At 40.1% G+C, this 25289-nt stretch overlaps 1 protein-coding gene across 2 annotated transcripts in view; it reads left to right on the top strand.

The window, feature by feature from the left end:
• The window catches only part of TAF2 (TATA-box binding protein associated factor 2), a 104290-nt gene extending 80626 nt beyond the window's left edge, over nucleotides 1-23664 (top strand). For both annotated transcript variants that reach the window (XM_019552290.1, XM_019552296.1), the window contains 4 exons: nucleotides 5399-5625; nucleotides 9149-9301; nucleotides 9703-9808; nucleotides 22027-23664. In XM_019552290.1, coding sequence (XP_019407835.1) covers nucleotides 5399-5625; nucleotides 9149-9301; nucleotides 9703-9808; nucleotides 22027-22292 — 752 coding nt within the window. In that variant the 3' untranslated portion in view covers nucleotides 22293-23664. The remainder of the gene's footprint in view (nucleotides 1-5398; nucleotides 5626-9148; nucleotides 9302-9702; nucleotides 9809-22026) is intronic.
• Nucleotides 23665-25289: the final 1625 nt, after the last annotated feature.

The raw sequence follows: 25289 nt of genomic DNA, 5'->3' as shown, positions 1-25289 counted from the left end.
GAAACTTATGAATTCAGGTTGAGTGTCTTTTCTAAAAAAAAAAAAAAAAAAAAAAAAAGGTTAATATTCCAATGGATCTCTTTAAAGTAATTGTGAGCTTTCTTCTCTAGATTTCCTTGTTAGAAACTAAAAAATTTGTCTTTCCATGCACATGTATGTGGGGCAACCCCAAAATATAAGGTCTTCTTCAGCTTCCTGTTTCTCTCCATCCTTTGTGATCTTTTGGTTGTGGCAGTGCACATCTGGCATGGATAGCAATGTGGTAGGATTCTTTTTTACAAGTCTGCAAAGAAAAAGTTTTGTCAAATGTTGTAAAGCGCAGATGTGGCACTTAGTTTCACCTTATACCGCTATTTTGCATACTGTGGTTTTTCTATTATGAAATTGGTTCTCCTGGGTGTAATGTTCTTATTTAGAACTTCTAAATGAATCCTTTATTTTCTGCATTCAAATTATTTAAATATCTCAAATTTTTCATTAGATTAATAAGGTCTTCTATTAGTTCTATCACAAAAGAGAATCAAAATGAGGAAAATAAATTTTAGGATTTCTGTAAAAAAAACAAAAAAAAAACCAACCCCCCTCCATTTTTATTTACTGTTAATTGTTTTTAGTAAGTTTTTAGTTGCTTTTGCTTTGTTTGACTAGTAAAAATTGTAATGGGAAGAAGGGTTTTTAATGAGCAACACATTAATGGTAAGGATAGTGATGCAGTTTTATCTAGTGCTGGCAAACTACACTTTAACATTTGGTATCTTGCTATGCAGATTACATGTAAACGTGTTTATAGTCTTTTAGATCATCAAGAGCTGACTGTTCTCTTTGCATTGTTATTTTTAGTGTTTGAAAGTTTACAGCTACACTCTAGGGGTTGATGTGGGGAGACTAGTAGTAGTTCAGTTTTGTAGGATTTGCCAAATGTCAGATTCAGGAAATAAACCATTCTAATGTTCCCACCGGAGAATTTGTGTTCCCTTTTTCTCAAAAGAAGAGCATGTGTTCTGTATTACTTATACCTGTTACCTCTTTTTGCCATTTTTAAATAACATGTATGTCATCATCATGATTTGAGGGGGGTTTAAACACTTGCATGTATGTGTGTGTTACGATGACATTCTACTCTAATTTCATATTTTGTAAGGGCTAATTGTAAAGTCTTAGAATACCAATAAAATATTTGTTAAAGCAAGATGAATTAGTAATCCATCCTCTTTAAGGCTGTGTGGTCCTAAAATTGGTTTGTTTACATTTAAAACTTAAAATAAGAACCTAATGGTTCCTCCCCAACACCTCCCTTGAATCCTTTGCATTTAAGTGTTTGGATTTTTGACATACAGAAAACTAATATTGTTTAGAGTTCCTAATAGTGCAGTGATAGCATGGATTTACAGTGGTTCAGATGTTCATCAACCAGTAGGTATTTAAACTTAACAAATCTGCCATCCTGCTATGTAAAGAAGGGACAGATGCAAATGGAAAGTCAGCATTATTTTCTCAGAAGTTTACTTAACCAAAGTAGTTGGGTAAATTCTGTGATGTAAACTATCCTGACCTTTTTAATATCACAAAGCATAATTGTAGTTTAGTGGTTCTTAACTCAGGAGAACACTTTTCTTGTTCTGTTTATAAGTTGACTGTCCAGATAAATTTCCTAAGTAGGGTATAACATAGGTAGATACCAGAGTTTCTAGCTGTAGACTTAACTAACTATTAGGGCTGTGTCAAGCTTCAGTTTCTGATTCAATTTGGAGGAGAGTTGGCCTGATTTGGTGGCTGAATCTCTGCATCTGAATCAAATCAGAAGACCCTTTTAATTTCTCTGAATTGATTTGGTGAGATTCAATGATTCGGACATAGGTGTAGCTTTAAATGTTTTTTCTACGTAGTTTCATAGTAGCTAGGGTCAGGAGAGACCTGAACAGATCATCTAGCCTGACCCCCTGCCACAGGCAGGAATGAATGCTGGGTTCACAAGACCCCAGACAGGTGATCATCCAACCTCCTCTTGAATTTGCCCAAGGTAGGGGTGAGGCCACCCTAACTGTAAAACATTGCCTTCTGATCTCTAACCTAAACCTATTCTCCATCAGCTTATTACCATTGTTTTTTGTCACCCCAGGTGGTGCTGGGGAGAAAAGGGCTCTACCTATTTGCTGTTGATCTCCCCTGATGAGTTTGTAGGCAGCCACTAGGTCCCCCCTCAGCCTCGTCTTGCTGAGGCTGAGCAAGTTCAGGTCCCTTAGCCTCTCCTCATAGGGCCTGTCCTGCTGCCCTCTCACCAAGTGGGTGGCCCTCCTCTGAACCCTCTCCAGGCTGGCCACATCACCCTTGAAGTGCGGTGCCCAGAACTGGACGCAGTACTCCAGCTGCGGCCTGACCAAAGTTGCATAGAGGGAGAGGATCACCTCTCTGTACCGGCTTGAGATGCATCTTTGGATGCATGACAAGGGTATGGCTGGCCTTGCTGGCTACAGTCTGGCATTGGCAGGTCACGTTCATCTTGGAGTCCATAATGACTCCAAGATCCTTTTCCGCCTCTGTGCTTTCAAGGAGGGAACGGCCCAGCCTGTATGTGTGCTGTGGAATCCTCCTCCCAAGGTGCAGCATCCTGCATTTGTCTATGTTGAACCCCATCCTATTCTTGTCTGCCAACTTTTGCAGTCTGTCTAAATCTGTTTGCATCCTCTCTGTCCCTTCAAGTGTGTCCTCCTCGCCCCACATCTTAGTGTCATAAGCAAACTTGGACAGCGTGCCTTCCACCCCCTCATCCAAGTCACTGATGAAGATGTTAAACAGTGCAGGCCTGAGGACTGAGCCGTGGGGTACCCCACTGCTCACATCTCACCAGTTTGAGTACAACCCATCCACCGCTATTCTCTGGGTGCACCCCATCAACCAGTTTTTAGTCATCCAACTGTGCAGGCATCAATGCCACAGTCACTTAATTTATTGATGAGGATGGGGTGAGAGACAGTGTCAAAGGCCTTCATAAAGTCTAGAAAGATTACGTCCACAGTGACACCATCATCCAAGGATTTAGTAACTTGATCATAAAAGGCAATCGGGTTGGTCAGGCAGGACCTTCCTTTGATGAACCCATGCTGATTGCCCCTGAGCATGATCTCCCCTGCAGGCCCTCCACAGGTGTGCTCCTTGAAGATTCTTTCCAAGATCTTCCCAAGCACCTCAAAGTACCGGGTGGCTGAAAATACCAGGTGGCTCGTGAACACTGAGATGGTGGGGCAGATGAAGCTTTCTACAGGGTTCCCAGTACACTCGGTTGGAGACCCAGAAATACTTCCAGTCCACTTGCAGGTCTGCTGTGGAGTGTGCAGGGGATCGTGCCCCCAGCTAAGCGACTAGTGCCTTCTGGGGAGTACCTGGGATCCCCCCTGCAGCCAATCACTGAGCTGGGTGGGGAAGGGGTGGTCCCAACACACTCAGCAGTGGACTGGAAGTACTTCTGATCTGCTTCTGGGTCTGCTGCTGAGCACGTGGGGCTCCCCCATGCTCCTGTGGGACACTGTGTCTGCCCCACCACCGCAGCATTCATGAGCTGTACCTGGTACCTCGAGGTATGCAGACAAAATATTTAAAGCTATGTCTATAGCTGAATTGCTGATTCTCTGAATCAGCATCAAATCTTCAGATTCAGATTTGGCCAGATTGAATTGGGGCAGTGATTTGAATCAACGAATTGAATCACTGTCCCCAGTTCAGGTCGAATCCAAATCTGAATCGAATATGGCCTGTTTTGCACACCTCTGCTAACTATGCCTTTCCTGGGCAGTTGTGCCTCCCTAGTAACTGGCATCTTCTTTTCTTGTGTGGGAAATGTAGGAATGAAAGGCTGCATTTCAGACCCCTTTTCCCTGGGCTGAACAGGCACATGTCATTTTGAAAAGTACATGTAGATTTGTAATAAGGGCAAGATGATTGTCATATAATGCAAAAAACGCTGTACAGGAGACAAGGTGAAGTAGAAACATCAGGTTTTAAAATCAGGATGGTCTGTATAGCAAAATGAATCACCAGATTTTATTGGTGCTATGAGATGAAAAAAATGAGTGACTCAGGATATAGTCTGGTTTGGCAAAAATTTTAACCTCTCATGGGTATAAGTTGGGTTAGATGTATACTGTATACATATCTGTATACTGTATTTACTTGAATTAAAATAACCCCTGATAATTAGATTCTGTGTATGGAAAACTTCTAAATTTGTTATAATTTTCCAGGTATAGAATCTGATTATTGGAGGGTTGTCTTTTAAATTTGTCCTCCCCCATTGCTACAGCAAAGCAAGCAGTGTCTGGGGACCTTGCTTTCCGCCCTCTTCATTTCTTCATCCTGCCCCCTTACCTCCCCACAGTCTATGCCCCTTCTATCAACTGCTCCCCACAATCTCTGCCTCCTGACACCTCTTACTGTTGGACGCTGCTTGGGATCTGTTCCCTGCTACTCTTGGAGCATAGCATGTGAAAGCACAGCCCTTGCCAGGCCTTGCATCAGCGACAGCTCTGCTGATTGGCTGGGTAGAGGATGGAGTTTCCCTGTACTCTGGGTGAGGGAGGGAATCCAGCCCTAGCTGGAGCTGAGCTGTACCTGACAGTAAGAGGTGGGTGCAGGGAAGAGGGCAAGGGCAGAAGCTGCAGAGGGTAGGACCCAGGAGGCTGCTGTGAGTCTGATTCTAGCCCTAACCCTTTCCTCCCTCCCCAACCCCACTGACTTTGTACACAAATTTAAGATAAGGAGGTTTCCTCCCCCATGGTGATTAGGGGTTCATCTTAGATTCATGTAAATATGGTATATGTATAATATGTTAGTGTGAACCTACACACATGCCCACTCATTTGTACGAGCACGTGTTCGTGTGTGTGTGTACATATAAATCAGGGAGTAATTTGGGAAGGTAACACTCTGTTTTTTTTTCAGGAGACCCAGTTTTAAATTCAGCCCTTCTTAGCAAATTCATACCTTCTGGCTAGTTTGTTAAAGATAGTGTTCCACTTAATGTTTCATTTTAGATTTTAGTCAAAAGACGTTATCAATGGGAATTAGTATCACATTCATTTTTGTTAATATTTGGTATTATTTGACAATTTCTGCTATGAAACCCAGTGATGCCATTTCATGGTGAGATTGGGCCCTATTGTGCTAAACTTTGTATAAATGCATTGAAAGATGTGGTTTCTTCCCCAACCATTTTACACTCTATTAAAAAAGAACATACAGCAGAAGAGAATAAAAATCAACAAAAAAGAGGAAGGATGAGGACAATGTGCAGTTATAGCTAAAAACTCATGGCTTAATTGACTGTAGATTACTTTGACCATTCTTTTTTTGGTTTGTTTGGTAGAATATTTCTGCATGTTGAATATAGTCCCTTTATTTTCAGGTACTTCACATGACTGGAGGCTACGATGTGGTGCTGTAGACCTGTACTTCACCCTTTTTGGCCTTAGTAGACCTTCTTGCTTGCCATTACCAGAGCTTGGACTGGTCCTTAATCTGAAGGAAAAGAAAGCTGTACTTAATCCAACCATCATTCCTGAATCAGTGGGAAACAATCAGGAACCTGTCATCAATGCTAACAATGGACAACCAATGGGGTTTCAGAGCACTGTAAGCACCAACTGTCTGTCCACATACATTTCACTCTCCTCTGAATCATTCTTCTGGCCCATTATATTGTATATTGATTTCAAATTTCTTGTCTTTTAGCATATTTCACCATGACCATTTTGTTCTGTGATACCATTGTCTCTTATAGAGGCCCCTATGGCTGTTTCTCACCTCTCTGCATTTTTTTCCAGTGCAAGAAATTATCTTCCTGTTTGTCCCAGAATTTAATATATTTTTTTTCATGTGGATTCTTAGTAAAATCTCACTTCTTTCATATAACTTGCAAGAAGTAAACATCAAAAGGGGTAATACCTGATGCTGTGATGTAAAGATTTTTGATGGTGTTAGGTTTGTTACAGGGGACAGTACCCAGAATCAAGTCTAAAAAACCTATGAGAGTTTCCAGAAATCTGATATAAACCCTGAGGGCTAAACTGAGGGATGTAACTGCCCAGATCCATGCACCATGCAATAGTGGTACACAGTGCAAGAGCCAGCACCCAGAGGTTTTGTGATGTGGGGGTGATGTCAGATCCCTTTTTGCTACTAACACGTGTATTGAGAAGTCATTTAAAGACTGATTTTCAGTGACAAAAAAGAAGAGGCAGCATCTCCCCTGCAGCAGGAAACCTCTAACAGCTGTGCCTGCTGCTTAGGACACTGTGCATCATTGTTGCTCCTCTGCCTTCCCTGCTGCTGGAGTGTCCACAAAGAAGATGAAGGGAGTGGGATGGGAACAGGAGGGTGAGGTGCCCCTCTAACTCCATTCTGCACTCATCCCCTTAGGCAGCACTTGAGCCTTGTGCCCTTCCCCCACAGTGTTATGCCACTGCAAGCATGTTTCCATTGCCAAGATGAAAGCTGCTCTTCCCAATAATGTAAAGTATTACATTATTATTACGTCTAGGTAGATATAGGTTCTTGAAGTCATATATTTTTTCAATAAAAAAAAATCCCCTTGCCTGCTTGTGCTTGAACAAATTTTAATTAGGGAGTGGTAGGGATCAACATTAATGGAGAATGAAGAAATAATTTAGCCTCATCATTTTTTTAAAATAGCAATTAACGGAGAGTGCTTAATAATATCGTATGTACCTGAATTCAAGATGACTTTGAATTTAAGACCCCTTTCCAATAATTAGATTTATAATTTTCCATGTATAGAATCTTATTAGTAGAAAGTCATCTTAAATTCACTGCAACCCACTGCTGTCAGGGAGAGCAGTGGCAGGAGGTGAAGGGCCAGACTCCTACTCCTTGCTCCCCTGCACCTTGTTTCCCAACAACTGCCTGTTCCTACCTAATGCTTGTCTCCAGCTATGCCCCCCCCGCCCATTCTCCCCACTTCGGTCTGCCTCTGCACCCCCTCTGCCTGCTGCCCTACGTTGTCCCTACAGCCCCTGTCTTGGGCCCAGCCAAGCCCAGCTCCAGCTCCAGCTCCAGGCCAGCCAGAGAAAAGGTGATAGTTCCCAGTTGAGCCGGGTTGGGGCTAGAGGGACCAGAGCTGGAGCAGAAGAGAGCAACTGCAGGGGAAGAGAGCACTGGGGGCAGGCACAGGCAAGGGGTTGTGGGGAAAGACTGCAGGTTCCCTACCACCACACCTTAGTTTTCCCTGTGTTCTCCCAGCTGCATCACCCTCCCTTGTCAAATGAGCCTGGGGGAGGTGACTTCTCAGCTCTGGCTTCAGCCCTGATCCCAGTTCCAAAGTCAGAGCTGAGCCACTGCCTCCCCCAAGCTGGTATTTGAATCTAAGACTAGGTTTTTCCACCTCATGCTGAAGGGGGCAAGGGGGGTTCTCATCTTGGATTTGAGTCAATATGTTATGTTCTAGGGGGTAAAAAACATAACTTGGGAAAAGGTAATTTGTCTGTTGTGTGTACAATCACACTGCATTCGTTTGATTGGGAACTTTTCTTTTACTTTCTCTAAACTACATAGGTAACACACTTATGAGGAAGGAGTTCTTAAGTTCAAAGTATTTGGAAACACTGACCAAACAATCTGTAATAAGAAATAAACCACGGTCTTTAATGCACTCCTAATGTTTGGTGTGCAGTTGTGTTCAGATTGTGTGCTCACTAAGAATGTCACACATACAAACAGATTTTTGAATGCAGGTATTTTGTGGTAATCATCAGAGTTGTCCTTTTCTCAGTTTAGCCATTGTCCTGTGCACTGCAAGCTGTTTCTATTTAGCTGGGGAATTTGTAGGAGTTTTTGATGAAATCCTATTTACTTGCAGAAAATGTATATTTACTGGACTACATTAGTTTCCCTGAATTCAACCATTAGGAATCAAATCAGCAGGATATGTTTTCTTTGCAGGTATTTAGTGCCATTTTCACTCTACTCTCTTGACCCTGGCTTCAATCCTTTCATCCCATCCCTTTCTTCCCATTTAGCTAAACCCATCCAAACTAAATTCACCCCCGGAACTAGTTCTCCTCTTGAAATACAAATGGTACAGAAGTTGGCTAGCATCTCTCACACATTTTATTCCAAATCATTTTGCAGATTGAATTTTATTGTTAATAATAGAGCATGAAGTGAAATAGCCAAGTAAGGATGAAACGGGTTGTGGACATAAAAAAGAATCAAGACTGATGCTGAAGCATGCTCAGGTTGATTTGTAGCAGGATACATGCTCTGAAAACAGTTAGCTGTCTTAGTGTCCTATTAAATTCGTACAATGCTGGAATCTGCTGTGGGAGGGGAGGTAAATTGCCATGGCTCTTAATATGGAATAATTAATTCTTGAGAATGTGAAATTATAGCCATTTTACTGTTGTAGGACACCTTTGATTTAGCAGTGGCACAGCTGCTCAATACAGTAATAGATATTTTTAGGGTTTTGAATAAAAGACTAAGACTTTAGGCTTTAATAGAAGATGAGGTTTATTTTGTCATGTATATCTGTCTGTACTTTTTCATTTTAGAAATCATGTAGGTAATGCAGTTTTATTTTAAAGCTCTTACACTTTTGCTTAGATTCTTAATAAATAATAGGGTAACTCTCCCTCTTTTGAAGAAATGCGATTGATTTCCAAGAGAATATTCCAAGAAAATTAATGATTATGGCCTTTAAAAGCTAACATTTATTTGTTGAATAAATTTAAACCATTACAGTGAATTAGCTTAATTCCTTATTTAGGTCAGAAGCTATCACAATATTCAACTTATTTTGGACTGATGAGGCTCTGTGAGGCCAAGATATATAGAAAGGCTTTTCAGAAGCAGTAAATATTCCTTCCACACCAACAGTACCATGATTGTGCGAAGAGACAGAAGACAGGCCAGTGCTAGATACGCAGAGGGAGCAGGGATGGGAGTAAAGAGAAACGTGTGGTTTTTTTCAAAGAGTTTGGCACATCTCCATATAGGGTTTTAAGAAATACTTTTTTCCAGAATCACAGGGAAAACTTTGTTCAAATCACCCACTCAAGAGCTTTCAGCCATTTTGTTGCTTTTACACATAAGTATGCTTTTGCTGTCCTCTAATTTCCATCTTTAAATGCTGCTTTAGGAGGATGATCATCCTGTTAAGGAAACAGCAACCAGTATTTCTAGCCATCAGCAGGGGGTGAAAAGAAAGGCTGATATGCCACTTGGATCCCCGCTGGAACCAGGGCAAATACTAGAGAAGAATGAAGACAGTAAAGTCAAACTCAAAATCAGAGTAAGAAAATGGAAATTCACTTTCTGTGTTCATAGAGTGGTTACTATGAAAGAACTGGCTTTTGTTAAGTTTTTAACAGATGTATCCCAACAAAAGGCATCGTGTGTGTGTGTGTGTATGTGGTTTTTGCCAAGGTAAGCAGAACATTTCCCATCAGATTTCTTATTGCCTGGCAGAGAGTAAAGCTGATAATTAATGTTTTAATGTTGCTGGCAATGCTGTTTCACAGTAAGCTAAAAAAGAAGGAAGGATACTGACCCTTTTAAATGATATTTCCTTAACTTTTACTAATTTTCAATGGTAAAGTTTGCCTCCTTCCTCTAGAAAAATCAGATCTTTTTAGTACTAATTGAATGAACTATTAATAGTCCCTTATTGTGTATTTTTTAATTCCGTTTTAGTTCTCAAACTCCCAGGAAGAGGAAGAAGTTGATATGGATACTGTTCATGATAGTCAAGCTTTTATTTACCATCATTTGAACATGCTGGAGAGACCATCAACACCAGGTATGATAATTTTTTGGCAGATTACAGCATAATTTTTCAAATATTGCAGTTGTATTGTTCTTTAGCTTGTTCCCCAAATGCAGCATTAGTAAGTCCTTAAGTGTTAACTAATGAAAAGCAAGTACTCAATGGGGTCTGTAAGTCTTACATACAGACCAGGATCCATAATTATGCATGAAAGTGTGTAGCCCAATATACATGTTGTGTATTTAGGGTGTTCCTCAGTAAGTCAAATGTGACATGAAAGCCAAAAACCCAACTGGAATATTCTAGTCAAATGAAGCAAGAAAAAAAAAAAATCTGGAAATTAATAACTTGTTTTAAAAAAAACCCTGGTTTTTTTCACTTTGGTTATTAAAAAAAAGTAGAAGTAAACACTGAAAGCAGTAATGGGGACCCTATTCATTGACTGATCTAAAATTTTTATAGCTACATTTAACTTCATTAATAAAGACTGAACTGAGGTGCTCATAGAGGGTGTCAGCCCTTAAAAACTTCCATTCATGGAAGCTACCTATATATTTCTTGCTCTCAAGGCAGTAATTTAATACTCTTTGTGAAATTTTTTTCTTTTTCTCTCTGAACTGTTATTTCTTAAAATAAATCTTAATCAAATGTTTCTTAAAATTTTAAGTAATAATGTACGTTTGCTGGACTTTTCTGTTCTTATCATCTTTCCTTCCTTCTCTAGCATGAACAGTGAAATCCAGCAATAATCAGTATTTAGTTTTCTTCAATTTTTCTGTCAGTTCCAGGATTTTTATTCTGCTTTGATGGTAAACTCTGCCTGAAAGTTTGTTGGCAAATATTGAAGTATCTTAAGAAAGTCTGCTAAGTGTACCAGTTGAAGATTGGAGGGGTGGTAGCATGCAAGTGAGTCTAAACTTAGCTTTTTTAGGGACAGTTTAAGGTCTCAGTGTCATGGCCAGCCATCTCCCCTTCTGCTGTAATGGAAAGCATGGTGCATGCTAGGTAATGTCAGCTTCCACAAAAATGCATAAGAGCTGATCCATTGAGAGTTAGTATTTATAACTCTTATGCAACATTTTGCAAAGTTTCTTTATTAGTCTGACACACTTTATGGGATATAAAGTCATAAACAAGAAACATTGCAAAACTGTGCCAAAATTCTTTACAAATAGGACTTATGGGACTGTCTCAGCCAGCTCCATTTTCAAGTGCTGTTCTGTATTAAGTGCGCACTGGGGGTTCAGAATGGGTGAATTCTGAATCAGAGTGGGTTAGGGCCATTTGGCTGCTATTTCTATAGACCTACAACGTAGAAGCTACTTTGCAATTCACTTATGTGCTGAATGACCCCTTTGCCCTTGTTATAAGCATTCAGCATAATTGAAAAACACTTCATCCAAGTCACTCAGAAGGACAGATTTTTTTTTTCCTTTGACACTACTCAGAACTCACTTTAAAAATTGAAGTCTTTGAAAAAGATGGTTTTGAGATGGTTTGGTGTTCATGACATTTTTCTTGTTTTTTCTTACTTTGCTTTACACTATTAGGGACAATTTCATTAAAAAAACATGTTTTATTTCTAATACTTCATCTTTTTCTTTTGGACCTCATTTGATTACAAACAGAAATGTGGAATTTGGGGTCTGAAATGGGCAACAGAAGCAGTTAACTTGATGGGTGCTAAGAGTTTTCATGAAAATATCTCAAATAATAAGCAAATGAGGAAAGACTAAAATCTTATAATTGAGATTTGGAATTGAGATATATCTGAGATTTGGGGTTAGAGCTATTGCAGATTTTGACAGAGGAATTGTATTCAGTTTTTGATGATGCTAAAATGGCTTTTGATAGACATGCTAATACAGAGCACCTTAAGATATAAGTTCTAATGTCCATATCAGTTCTTCAACCTCCAGTCCATACATATGCAGCCTCTTTTCTCAGTCATGAGCTGTGCTTAAATCAGCCCTTCTGAAACATTAGGGAATTAGCCACACAATTTTAGGTTTGCAAATAGCAAGCCTGAGAGAGGAAGTTCATGTTGGCTCTGAATGCTGCCATATCTGTTTGTGATAGTCAGCATGGTGCTTCAATTGATTTTTTTTTTTTTTTTTTTTAAATAGGGTAATAAACCGAGCTCAAACATTGTTTCATATTATTGTGGCTCTTAGAAAACAAGGAAAATTCTCTGTTTTATGTTTGTTTTACAAGCTTTCTACTTTATCTTTTCACCCATAAAGTTGATCCCAAGAGGTCAGGGTTGAGACCTGCCATGAGAATAATAGACAGCCTTGTAGTATAGCTGCTTATTCTGTGAATAAATAAGATTTCAATTTTAAGATCTGTAATAATGCTACCTTTTAGAGTCCTTCACTTAGGAAAAAACAGTTTTTAAATGTCTCATTTATATAATTTCTTAATATTGTACAAATCAAAGAAAGACCTCTAAACATTTTGCAAAAACTAATTAAAATAAAAACATATTGAAGCATGTGAAATATTTTTGCACATAATGTTGGTATGTTAACTATAGCTCTGCCTCTTCTGAGGCTCTGAAGTCATATGTTAGATCATATTTCTAATATGGAAAACTGATTTTTATTTGCTAATAAATAATCAAAAATGGTGGTAGTGTTCCACCTCCAGTCTTAAAAAGATCAAAAGAATATCAGGATCAGATTTTATATTCTGCTTAATGTATAGACCAGATTACCTTTAAGTCTGTAAGTAGCTATTGTAGTGCACTGCACATGTGAATTTGATGAAGTGGGTTGTGTTATGTCCTTTATAACATGTAGTTCTTTCAATTGGATTAGCTTTTTATATAAGAAAAATTTAAAAGATAATTCTGTATTTACTCAATATCCTGCTCTTCTTATTTTAGTATATAGCTACATCTTAAATTTGTTTTATATAGTAAAATCATAATCATGATTCTGTATTTGTTTCAATGAATCCAGACCAGTTTTACTCGGTTTACAAGTAAGATTTTTTTACCCTAACTGACTGCATGTTTAACTTCGTATATGTCAGTTAAATTGTGCTTTTTTCCAACTTTCCTGTAATCACTAATAAAGATATTTGTAATTAGAATTTTGACTAAATCTTCTGTAATGTGCTAGCCAGAACAGTATCCAATTCACTTGCTTGGTTGTGTTGTTTTTGAAATGCCAGCAAAAGTGAAAATAACAAAATAAATCAACCTGGCACGAGACTCTGAAAGCATACAAGGAATATTGCTGTTGAGTGAAAAGATTAATGTATACATACACATTCTTTTTTTCTGACCACAAGGCCACAGAGTAGTTACAGCAGTTATGTTTAGAAAAGGCATACCCTAAACAGTCAGAACTTAGATTACTGGAAAAATTTCAAATGTTCTCTTTATTTCCTTGCTGTTTTCCAGAATAATCAGAAATGGAACTGCATACTGCCCACAGGGTAAACCACACTGGTCCATGCAGGTTCCACCTGCAGTCTATTTGGTAGATGCATTAGGCCCATCTAGACACCTAAATAACTTTGAAGACCTTGACCATAGGCACTCGATTACAGTTGGTGATCTTGACTGTTTGTGTATGTTTCTCCTAACTCTTGGTTATCACAGATACTGTAGCGGACATCTGAGGGATGTTTTCAGTTAGACTGTGAAATGTTAATGGAGTTGACATTTGTAAACCTTTGAACTGAGCAAATATTACAGCAAAGTGTAGAAGAAAAATACCTGACCAGTGTTTTTAAAACAACACATCCAAGTCTGTAGTGAGACCCATGACATAGCTGAATGTATACAGACACTATGGTTGTCGGGAGGAATTCAAGCTGGGATCTGCATTGAAAACACAAGTCTCTATTGCTGAGTTAACTAAGTGAACTCAGCCATGAATAAATTACTGGTTGTTATAGTGAACAGTATCACCTGCCAGTATATGAGAATAATATTGACAATTATATATTCTTGCTTAGGTTTTCAGTTGGAAATGCTGTGGTTTGTAGCACATTTGTTTTTAATAGGAATTATGTAATTGTGCACTGTGATACTACGTTTTACCTGGAAAATCCTCACTAGAGTATATCACCTACTAAGAGTTGAGGTTCTGTAATAGATGGCATATCATTGTGGGATCATAGTGAATTCCTATGCATGTGTACCTTTCCTCCCAAGATCAGGTCCCCAGAACCTGTGGTGTATGTAGTTTCATAGATTCTAGGGTCGGAAGGGACCTGAGCAGATCATCAAGTCCGACCCCCTGCCATGGCAGGAAAGAGTACTGGGGCCAAACGACCCCAGCAAGGTGTTCATCTAGCCTCCTCTTAAAGACCCCCAGGTAGGAGCCAGCACCACTTCTCTTGGAAATTGGTTCTAGACCCTAGCCGCCCTGACAGTGAAGTAGTGCCTCCTGATATCTAGCCTAAGTCTACCCTCTGCCTGCTTGTGACCGTTATTCCTAGTCACTCTTGGTAGTGCTTGGGGGAGCAGGTACTCCCCCAATGCCTGCTGGTCCCCTCTGACTAGTTTGTAACAGGCCACTAGATCGCCCCTCAGCCTTCTCTTGTGGAGGCTGAATATTTAAGAAAGGGAAAAAGGAGGATCCAGGGAACTACAGACCGGTCAGCCTTGCCTCAATCCTTAGAAAATGGCATAGAGTGTACCCTCAGCAACCTGGGAAGAGTAGTCAATATGCTGGAGGATAGGGCTAGGATTCAGTGACCTAGACAAATTGGAGGATTGGGCTGGAAGGAATCCCATGTGGTTCAACAAGGACAAGTGCAAAGTCCTGCACTTAAATGGAACAGTCCCATGCACTGGTACAGGCTGGGCAGGAGCTCTGCAGAAAAGGACCTGGGGGTTATAGTGGACAACAGGCTGAATATGAGCCAGCAGTGTGCCCTTATTGTAAAGCAGGCTAATGGCTTACTGGGCTGCATTGGTAGGAGTGTTGCCAGCAGGTAAAGGGAAGTGATTATTACCCTCTGTTTAGCACTAATGAGGCCACATCTGCAGTACTGTGTTCAGTTTTGGGATCCCCACTGCAGAAAGGTTGCGGACAAACTGAAGAGAGTCCAGCAGAGGGCAGTAAAATGGTGAGGGGGGGTGGGGGACATGATTCATGAGGAAAGACTGAGGAAGCTGGGCTTATTTAGTCCAGAGCAGAGGAGACTGAGAGGGGATTTAATAGCAGCCTTCAGCTATCTTAATTGGGAGTTTGAAAGAGGATGGAGCTAGACTGTTCTTAATGGTGATAGATGACAGAACAAGGGGCAATGATTTCGAGTTGCAGCAAGGGAAGTTTAAGTTAGATATTAGGAAGACTTTTCTCACTAGGAGGGCAGTAAAACACTGGACCAGGTTACCCAGAGAGGTGTTGGAAGCTCCATCTTTGGAAGTTTTTAAGACCTGGCTAGACAAAGCTTTGGCTGGGATGGTCTAGTTGGGGCTGGTCCTGCTTTGAGCAGGGGATTGAACTAGATGACCTCCTGAGGTCCCTTCCACTCTTCCCTAATGTTCTGTGATCAAAGTCAAACTGATAGGTTAAAGTTGATATTGAACTGAGAATAAATGACCAAATTAAATCACCAGATTAATACTACATAGTGTTGGTAATATTAGAACAGGGTCTCTTAAGAGGTTATTTAATTAAAACCCCAAATAAAGAATTTTCCTAAGTCATATCCAGAACTTAATAAAATATTTGCATACTGAAACTAAAATGTTTCACTTGTGTATCACAAACTCTGAGTCAGTTAAAGTTTCTTCCTTTGATTTAATTTCTTGTGGGGTAACTAACCCTTTCTTTACAAAATCAGAAATGCACCTGAATGAGAATTTCTCAGACTTTGTTTTGTGGCTGGTTTGGGGAATCTTTTGGTGGATAACATTGGTGCTTCTATAAACCTATGCACACAGCTTAAAATTAAAGAGTTAAAGAGATCAGCTTGTCTCTCAACTAATTATAAAGCAAAAAAGAAATGGAGAAAGGAAATATACTTACAATCATTGGGAGGTCTGAGACCTTGTAGTCTGTGGACTTCTGTGAATTAGGAGCTGGAACTCGAGTTCAGGAGGTAACACTGGTGCACTAGCAGGTTTTGTTTTAGTGCAAGAAGAAATTGATCCAAGGCTTTCCTTCCCAGCTGTGATCGATCCTAAGGTTTTTGAAACATCATGGTTTCCTCAGGCATATCTGTGGCCAGAAAGGCAAGGCTTTTCAGTCTAACTTTTAATTCTTCTGGTTTGGGAGCTTGGTGCTGTCCTGTAGGCATTCAGAAAATCAGATATGGATTAGGTCACTGTAAGAGAGTGTCGCCTTGGAATAGTGCTCTGTAAGCAAATGGTTTCATAAGTATTGGATGTTTTGCCACAGGGTCGATTAGATATCAGAAACTCAGAGCACTTTCAAGGAAGGTGACATAGCTTTGTTTAAATGTAAAGGTCTAGAGGTAACATCATATTACCAATCCTCAAAGGTTTGGTGCAAAGTAAAAGAAAAATAGGGCTCAGTGAACAGATAAATTAAGACCATAGCACCTAATAGCCACTCAGTATTCATTCTTCAGGCATATTAAACACATTTGGCAACATACAACTAGATATTATCATGGTTTCACAAATTAGAGTTTTTTAATTTTGACAAAAATCAGGTTACTTTAAAGCTTATCAAGGTAAAATTAAAATCAAATAATTTTTAATATATATTTAAAAAGGAAGTTAATGTGTCGGATCTATATTTTTATAAATGCCATTTCTCTCCTATCATATCTACCTTCTTTGTAGCATTTCAGTGGGCTGACTAGGTGTTTTACAAGTTTCTAGTCTATTCCATGATTATTGTAATCCCATCTAACTCTAAACACCTATCCAGCTAGTTGGAACATAGAAAAAACAATCATTACATTGGAAATGCACATCCAAAACAGAGGAAGATGCAACATGGATAGTCAAGTTTACATGCATTCTGTTTCAAGGAATGTTAGTAACCACTTCAGAAGAAAACTACTGAGCTCACCCTGTCTTTATTGTAGTGTGCTATTATGTCTCGTGCACACAAGGAACATGCTGTCTCTGCAGCAGTCCTCCTCCAGTCGTTATAGGAGTGATAGTGGTGGCCTTTGAAGGAATTGGCCCTTCTCCGCTAAATTGCTTCGTCACTAATATGTGCCTTCAGTAAATGCCAGTCACTGAGAATCCTGGAGACCAAAAAGGGAATTGTTTATTAAATATTGATCTTCATCTAGGGGGGCTTTGTGGTACTTGAACTACCATTGTTCTTTTTATTACCATAATGAAGTCCATTTTACAGGAATCTTAATTCAGTAGGTCGGATGACTTTTTGCGACAGTGTCCCAAGCACAAGTGCATTTGATGTTTGTGTCGGCTTCAAAGTACTCTTTGACAATATCAAATATAGTGTCTTTTGAGGAGTTGGTATGGCTTGAAAAAATATGAAGTGGCAGTCAAGCAGCTGTATGAAGGCAGTTAATGTTGTTTGATTCAGTGGCTGAGAAACAAACTGGTTCAGTATTAAAAGTATGTAAGAAGCATATGAAAATATTATTACCTAATCTAGTTTTTTCTTCATTGGTTTCAGAGGCTTAACTAGCACGGTTTGCATTAGAGGGTTAGGAGTACTAGTTGGGTGGGGGTTGGGAGTGGTAAGAAGTGGGCGGGAGGTGAGCCTTCCCTCCTTTGGGGACTCGAAGAAAGTCCCTGAATGCTGCTACCGTGGCATTGTCGGTCTGTCTTGGTCATTGCTACTACAGCAGCAGCACAGTGTCTGTGCACTTCATGGCAGCAGCGACAGCAGACAGATACCCTGGGGGTGCTGCCATTCTGTGATCCCACTGACTTGGTGCCTGGGGCAGGTGCCCCACTCGCAGACCCAGTTACACTAATGATTGCCTTTCTTTTATCACAGGATAACATGTCAATGCATTTCTGCTCTCATGTGTATAGCGGTCATATTTCCTAATAGAGTTTGCTGGTTAGACTGTGATTGTTATGCTCTTCAGAAATTGGTATCAACTTTAGAAGTAAAATATCAGTGCTGGATATTTGAAATCTAACATTTGAAAAATGAACAAAGGTGTTGGGTGATAGGATTACTTTATCTCACAGCTGTCCAGCTTCCATGTGGCCAGGGGCTGTGCAGTGGTGGTATGTAGCTCCCAGGCAGTACACTGTGGGGTCGGTCTTCTTGCTGAACCAGGCCCATGTGATCCCCCTGTGCCCCAGGCAGCCTGGTGGCAAGCAGTCCTCCTGGCCCCTGGATTGCATTGGTAGCGTGCTGCTCTCCCACAGTAGGGCTGGCAGCTGCTCGGGCTCATGGGACAGGTGCTTGCCCTTAGATCAGAGCTGTCCAATTGGCAGCCCGTGATCTCATCATATCCTGAACGATGAAAAAGGTGCCCCTTTTCAAACGAAAACATTTGTTCCCACCTGTCTGCTGATAATTACGTTTTGTGTCCATGTCATATATACATTTTGACTAAACATTAATGCTGCCTGCCTTTCTTCTCCATGGCCGTGCACCAGAGATGCACCCAAAATGCACATATCTTGGGAATGGTGATGCAGATCATTCTAACAATGCTTCCTGTTGTCTTAGGTACTCTGAGTAGTGATAATGTTAAACATGTTGACATTTTAAAGTGTCATCACCATCTGAGTTATTACACATTGAAAAACTTGGAGCACACTTCAGAATTTATTTTTACTGGCTCGCTGGAAACTCATGTATATCTTTTGTGTTAGTGGTACAGGCCTAACACTTTGTGTGGGTTTATTCCCCCCATCATAACATTAAGACTTCATATTTTTAAATAACAAAATGAGACTAGAGAATAAGTGGCAGACTTACTATGCTCCACTCAGCTAATCTTTCATATGCCCCTAATGGTAGAACACTAATGTCATTCAGGGACTTTTTGCCATCACTCTTGGGTGGTTACTGTGTTCATTTCCCACATTTGGGAGACTATGAAATATTTTCTGGCATCTGTCCTGAAATGCAACATAAGTTATTAGACAAAAACTTGGTCTGGAAATTCCTCTTCTTCAGGATCTCAGAGTTGAAGCTTGTCTTGGGAGTATTTGAAATATGCAGTTACATATTGTACCCTCTTTCTTCTAGTGTTTGTGTTACTAAAATGGCTTGTGACAATATATCACTTTTAATATGGTTGTTACATTTTGTCAGTGCAATGTTTTATTAAATACCTTGTTCTCTTATTTAAGGTGCACCTATCACCACTGGCCTAATGGCCTGTGTTAGATATGTGTGTTTTTTATTGAACTAAGTTTCATATTATAACGGGTACTTCAAAATGTTCGTAGTTTGAGGAGGGCACCATCTTCAGGTAAAATGCTTAGAAAGTATGTAGGTTTTACAGGAATGGATTCAGGAAGTGGTAGAGCTTTAAAGGGAAATTATTTGAGAGAAATACAATTAGAAATCGAGAGCAGTTACAAATATAGTAATAATTCATTTCTTACATTTTTGCTGTGCACATCATGCTCGTTTTTTTGGGGGGGGGCGGGATGTGGACTAAATCTATCAAGGGTAGATTGCCAAGGGATGTGGCTGATGCTGCATTAAAGCCAGCAGTAAATGCTTTTAATCTGTGCTTGTGCTCATCATGTATATACCATAATGTGCTGAGTTCATATAACGTACAAAATTAAAGACATTTGAATTCTTGTAGTATGCATTTACATATAGTAACATAACAAATCCATGTAGTCTGGCGAATACAGGATTGAAGTTTGTAAAATATTAGTAAAATTTAAATATAGATAGGAACATTATGATCATCTAGTCTGATTTTTCTGGATAATATAAGTAATAAAACTTCATCCAGTAATTCCTGCATCACAGCTCACATCTTGTGGTTTAGTGAGACATGTTTTTAGAAAGACATAAATTACGATGTTAAGACTAAAGACAATGGAGAACCCAGTATGTCTTTTGGTAAGTTGTTCCAGTGGTTAATTACCATTGGTATTAAGAATGTGTGGCTTTTTTCTTTCCTGAATTTCTAGCTTCGGTTCCAAATATTGAATTGCGTCTTTTTCAACTGTTTTAGGTAGCCTTTACTATCTGAAATCTTCTTCCCTTGTATGTACATACAGATGACCAAGTAGACTCTCTTAATTTTCTCTTGGATATGCAAAGCAGGTTGAGCTTCTGAAGCTTTTCACCTTTTAACCAAAGTTGTTTTCTGAAATCTTTTGACTTCTAAGAAATTGGGGGCATTTATAGAAGTGCTCTGGGAGTGTGTGTGGGGGCGGGGAGTGCGGTAATTAAAGCTCTTGGAGCTGCTGTAATTAAAGCTCCTGGAGTGTCATGCATATCAGTGTCCCTGCGCTGAAAAATTGCAGTGGGGCGCTCCAAATAATGCTTGTCGAACAAGCTTTAGTTAAAGAGCCCCTGCCGCCACTTTTCAGCATGGGGACGCTGATGTGCGTGACACTGAAGTCTGCTGGAGTGTGGTAACTGCCACACTCCAGCATACTCAGATAATTAAGTCTTCTCCAACACACTGTAATTACAGCGCTTCGGAGCAGTTTCGCTGCATGTGTATAGGTGCCCAAGATTACCAAGAGAAAGGTATTTCCTGTTGGTTTTCCCTGTACAGCAGGGTACAGAGCAGTCATGCTGTGCAAGAAAGGCAAACTTGCAACTTTGTAAAATGGTGCTGATATGGAAAAAGGTATTTCACAGTTTACTGCAGATTTGATGAATGAGCATATATCTGCTTAGAGTAAAAGTAACTCACTCAGGAGATCAGAGAAGCAGGTTATATTGCCTTCCCTACTCGAGAGGGTGCAGTTCAAGATTCAGACTTGGTAATGAAGTGGTTAGGTTGCTCTGCAGAGAGACACAGGTCATCATAGTTCAAATCCACTGTATAATTCAGAGATTTGGATCAATGGGTATATAATTAGTGCATGCAAGCTGAAACAAATTTCAAAAAGTGAGAGCAGCTCACCAAAGAACCCTCCAATCTGTGATCTTTAGGACATTCCTTGGAGGTAGTAAACATTTAAATCTGCTCATGCAGAGGAGAAATGTGGACAGGTGTTTGATCGTGTGTGAATCTTTTTGTGACCCTAGGCATTCATTTCCCTGGTTATTAGGATGAATGACTAAGAAATGAAGTATTTCAACATTTCCATAAGTTTTTGTCTGTCTGTCTTTGTTGAAATAATTCTGCAACCAACTTGCTGGTTTAAAAAAAAAAAAAGCCCATCTCCACTAATTTCTGTATTAATTAAAAATGTGAAATCCTGATATGTAAAGTTAATGTGTACTGTGCTATAGCTGTCTCGTTGAAATGTGTTTCTGCAAGCTTTTGAGTGTTTTTTCAATAAACTAAAAAAAGTGCTTGTATGATGCACCATTTATTTTGAAAGAATCAGGTAACTCACTTTTTCTCTTTATCCTGAAAAGATTTGTGTATTGCTATAATTTATTCCTTGATAATTAACAAAACTCTTTCCTCATATTATTTCTTTTCATTGTTTAACATTGTATCAAAAAATTATCATAAGCAGTCAAGTTGTTCATTTCATACAGAATATTAGGCTTCTAAACTGTGCTTCAAATCGAGTCTCTTCTAGTATGATTTACAGTTCTTTCTATACATGTTTGCTAGTCATCTGGAATACAATTGTGCCATTCATTGCACGGATTAGCACTTCTGAAGTGCACTTCTAAAAATTAAGGCACTAGTGCAGAAACTAAAATAAGACTTAGGGACTTATCTGGGAATACCAGAAAACCAAAGAGTGCCTATACATGAGTAAAGAGCTGCTGTGACACGCTTTAATGATAGCACGTCAGAACAGACTCAAGTCTCAAATTTACCAAACTCCAGCAGTTTCTATTGTCTCATGCATCAGCATCCCTGTAAAATGGTGGTGGGGTGCTTTATTTAAAGCTCGTGAAACAAGTTTTAGGTAAAGCACCCCTACTGCCGTTTTAAAGCATGGGGGTGTTGATGCATGAGACGCTCCAGGCACCTTAGAGTGGCTATCAGAGCTATTTCAATTAAAAGTCCCCCCTCCCCAAGCACATGTGTAAACGCTGAAAGGTACCAGCATATTAATAGACTTGACTTTTACATAAGATACATGAAGGAGACGATACTTCCTAGTACTTCAGCAGCAGTTTTATTCTTCTTGATTTGATAAATTGTGCAAGCTAACTTATTTTAAAAATGAATTTTCAATTGTATCTTTGTCTTAGGTAAGGAACAGTCTTCTGGAGAGATCAACATGCATCCAGTTTCAGCAACTCCACTCTCTATCTTTAGTAAAGAATCAAACTCCTCAAAGCATAGTGACCATCACCACCACCACCACCATGAACACAAGAAAAAGAAGAAAAAACACAAACATAAACATAAGCATAAACATAAGCATGACAATAAAGAGAAAGAAAAGGAGCCCTTTGGTTTCTCCAATAGCCCAGCCAGTGGGCGGTCAATTCGTTCTCCATCGCTTTCAGACTGAAGTGAGCAGCCCAAGGACTGGAGCCAGCAAGCTGATAGAACATTTTGAAGGATGTATATAACTAAAGCCTCTATCTTTTTGTATGAAAAATGTAGATGTATTAACTGTCTTTGCAATTCAGAAGCTTTCAAAATCCAAATTTTGAAGCATTCTATTTGCATATGCAGTTGCTGAAATGAACCTGGTTCAGAGAGATGTTTTCTGGTTCTGAGTCAGTTTCTGTTTCACTGTTCTCCCCACCTCCCACTCCTTCCCTTTTAAGCAAAGAAAACAGCCCTTTGTGTAAGGGCCCCATGTCCACTGGCAACCCCTTGCACATCATGCTGTCCATGTGTACTGCCAGATTAAATTATGTTTTAAGCCTTTGAAGAATGTTATGAGTCAAAGTATGTTTTAAACAGAAGCCAACTGCCAGACCTCTGATGAAGCACTGTTTCCAGGGCAATATTGTATAACTCAGCGTAGACCTCCTGGGAAGACAAAGGCTTTCCTATAATCTTTGGTTGAGCTATTCCTTTCCTTAACCATTACAGTGTAATGTCAGAATTTTAAGACTAGTACATAGATATTTTCCCTTTTCAGATACTAAAAATCTTAAAATTCCAAGCTGCTTTTAAGCTGCAGATATTTATTATGGACATAATCCTTTGAATATAATCGCATTCTGCAATTATGTTTCTGGAATTTTAGCAGGAAACTTAATGCATGTTTTGTCCTGTAATCAGGCTTTTAAAATAAAATAAAGTTTTGCAAATTATTTTGACAAAGGCAGCTTTTTCATTAAGTATAACAAAATTAGGAGTACACTTTTGAAAGAAAAGGTTAAAGATATCAGAAGCTGCTTATGTGAGCGTATACTCCTGTTAAAGTGAATTTTCCTGAAAATACTCAACACTCAATTCATGAATCCGTATCAAAATAATATTATTAGATTAACCAAGATCTGGGACTTAAAATGGTGAGTGAATTGAAATGTCATTAGCTATGGTTTATACAGTTTTGTACTTAGGATTACATATCCAGCAAATATTTTATTTAAAATTTTAGTTTTTAAACACTCAGGCAATACAGGTAAAAACCATCACTGCTCTTTTTTTTTCTTTCTTTCTTTTTGTACCTGTACTCCTGATTTCTATTTAGATGTTGGGATTTTACTTTGTGACAGTTTATCACTGTTGGCAGGAGTTTACGTTATATATACCTTACTATTATAAAATGTTCTGTTAAAAGTATTTTCTTTTCTTCTTTTTTTTTTTTTTTCCTTTTTGAGTCCTCAGAATGATGCTACTTCTAGAAAAAAGTTTGATAGGAAGGCTTTTTTTTTTTTAAAACCAACTGTTCCAAAAGTTAATAAACAGTTTTATATGATTTACCTATTGTGAATTCAGTTGCTTATGTGCGTAAAGTTTATCAAAAGCAAATTGTTTACAGATTGTGGGGAAAATAATTCAGAGATTGTGAGGCCAGAAGAGACCTTGGAAGATCATCAGGTCCAGCCCCTTGCACCAAGCAGGAAAGACAACTGAGGGCAGGTGACCCCAGCAAGGTCCCTATCCAGTCTCCTCTTGATTGATTTCAGGCTCAACATTAGGAAAAACTTCTTCACAGTCAGGGTGTCCAGACTGGAATAAGCTCCTGCCAGAGGTGGTGCAATCACCTACCCTGGAACAGTGGTGTACTGCTCTTTCACATAGATAGCAACGCCACCACCTTTCTTCCCCACCCGGTCCGTTCTATGCAGGGTATAGCCCTCTACAGCTACACTCCAGTCGTGTGAGGAGTCCCACTAGGTCTCTGTAATTTCTACTAGATCATAATTCCCATTGGAAGGCTAGCTCCTCCTGCTTGTTCCCCACGCTCCTGGTGTTGGTATATAGGCACCTGAGTCCTCCTACTGAGGCCCTCGTCTTCCTGTCCTGCTAATGGAGAACTATTCCCCACTCCTGCGAAAGTGGCTCTCCCAGTGTCCCTATCTACAGGGCTTGTACGTTCGTCCCTGCACGTGTTTGAATTTGTGCATCTCCATCCCCCAGTAATCTTCGTTTAAAGCCCTGTCCAGAAGTTCAGCCATCCTGGCTGCAAACAGGGACTTGCTGCATCCACCTCATGAGGAAAGGTAAGAAGCAGAGGCTACAAGGAGTAACCAGGTCTGGTGTTGCTCCATTCAAACTATAAGACAACATGAAAAGGGAAGTAACATTTTTATTCTCGCTCATCCTGAGGGACCTTAAAGAATGAAGACCCAAGAGTCTCAGTAAAAGTGAAGAAGAATAGCGGGCGAGGGTAAAGAAAGGAAGATGAGAACTTCATGAGTATGTTTTTTTGCAAAGCAGCTGCGTATGCAGGTGAGCTTGCCATCTGCCAGTTGTCTGACTTACCTGAGCATCACAATTTGAATCGTAAGGAGAAATTAGGGAGGAAATATTAATGGCTTGATAGAATGTTTCAGATTTTTGTCCCTGGGTAATGAGTGATGAAACGAAGTGGCAAAGGTGTGAGGGAAGTGAACTGATGAGTGAGGAGGGAACTGAGTTTTCAGTTTCCCATGGGGAAACCTAGTGGGGAGTGGGGCAGCTTGTTGGGGGGAGGTGCTCCCCACTGCTGTGCATGCTCCTGGAGAGATGGACTCGTGCTCCCCAGATCTGCGTGCAGGGCTGGCTCCGGCTTCCTGCCCCGGGGGCCTCCACGTCCTAGCAGTGGGACCCAGCAGAGCGGGGCTGGGTGGGGAAGCTCCTTGCCACTGCAAACAAGGCGCCCAGTGCCCACCCTGGAGTAGCGAGGGGCACAACCCCATGCTGCTGCTCTCACTGTTGCCAGGCAGGCAGGGGACACATCACCAGGTTGATGCAGGGCTCAGGGGCAAGGAGCTTCCCTGCCTAGCCCTGCTGTGCCCTGCCACACCAAGTCCCACCAGCTGGGCTACGGAAGCCCTGGGGGAGGGCAGCAGCAGGCAACCCACCCCTTGCCCCCACAAGCCCTCGGCCCGCACCAGCCCCC

Source organism: Crocodylus porosus, unplaced genomic scaffold (assembly GCF_001723895.1).
Source record: "Crocodylus porosus isolate Cpor-Errol unplaced genomic scaffold, CroPor_comp1, whole genome shotgun sequence".
Taxonomy (NCBI): Eukaryota; Metazoa; Chordata; order Crocodylia; family Crocodylidae; genus Crocodylus; species Crocodylus porosus.
Note: the sequence above shows the minus strand (reverse complement) of the source record. Positions and strands in the feature narration are given on the sequence as shown.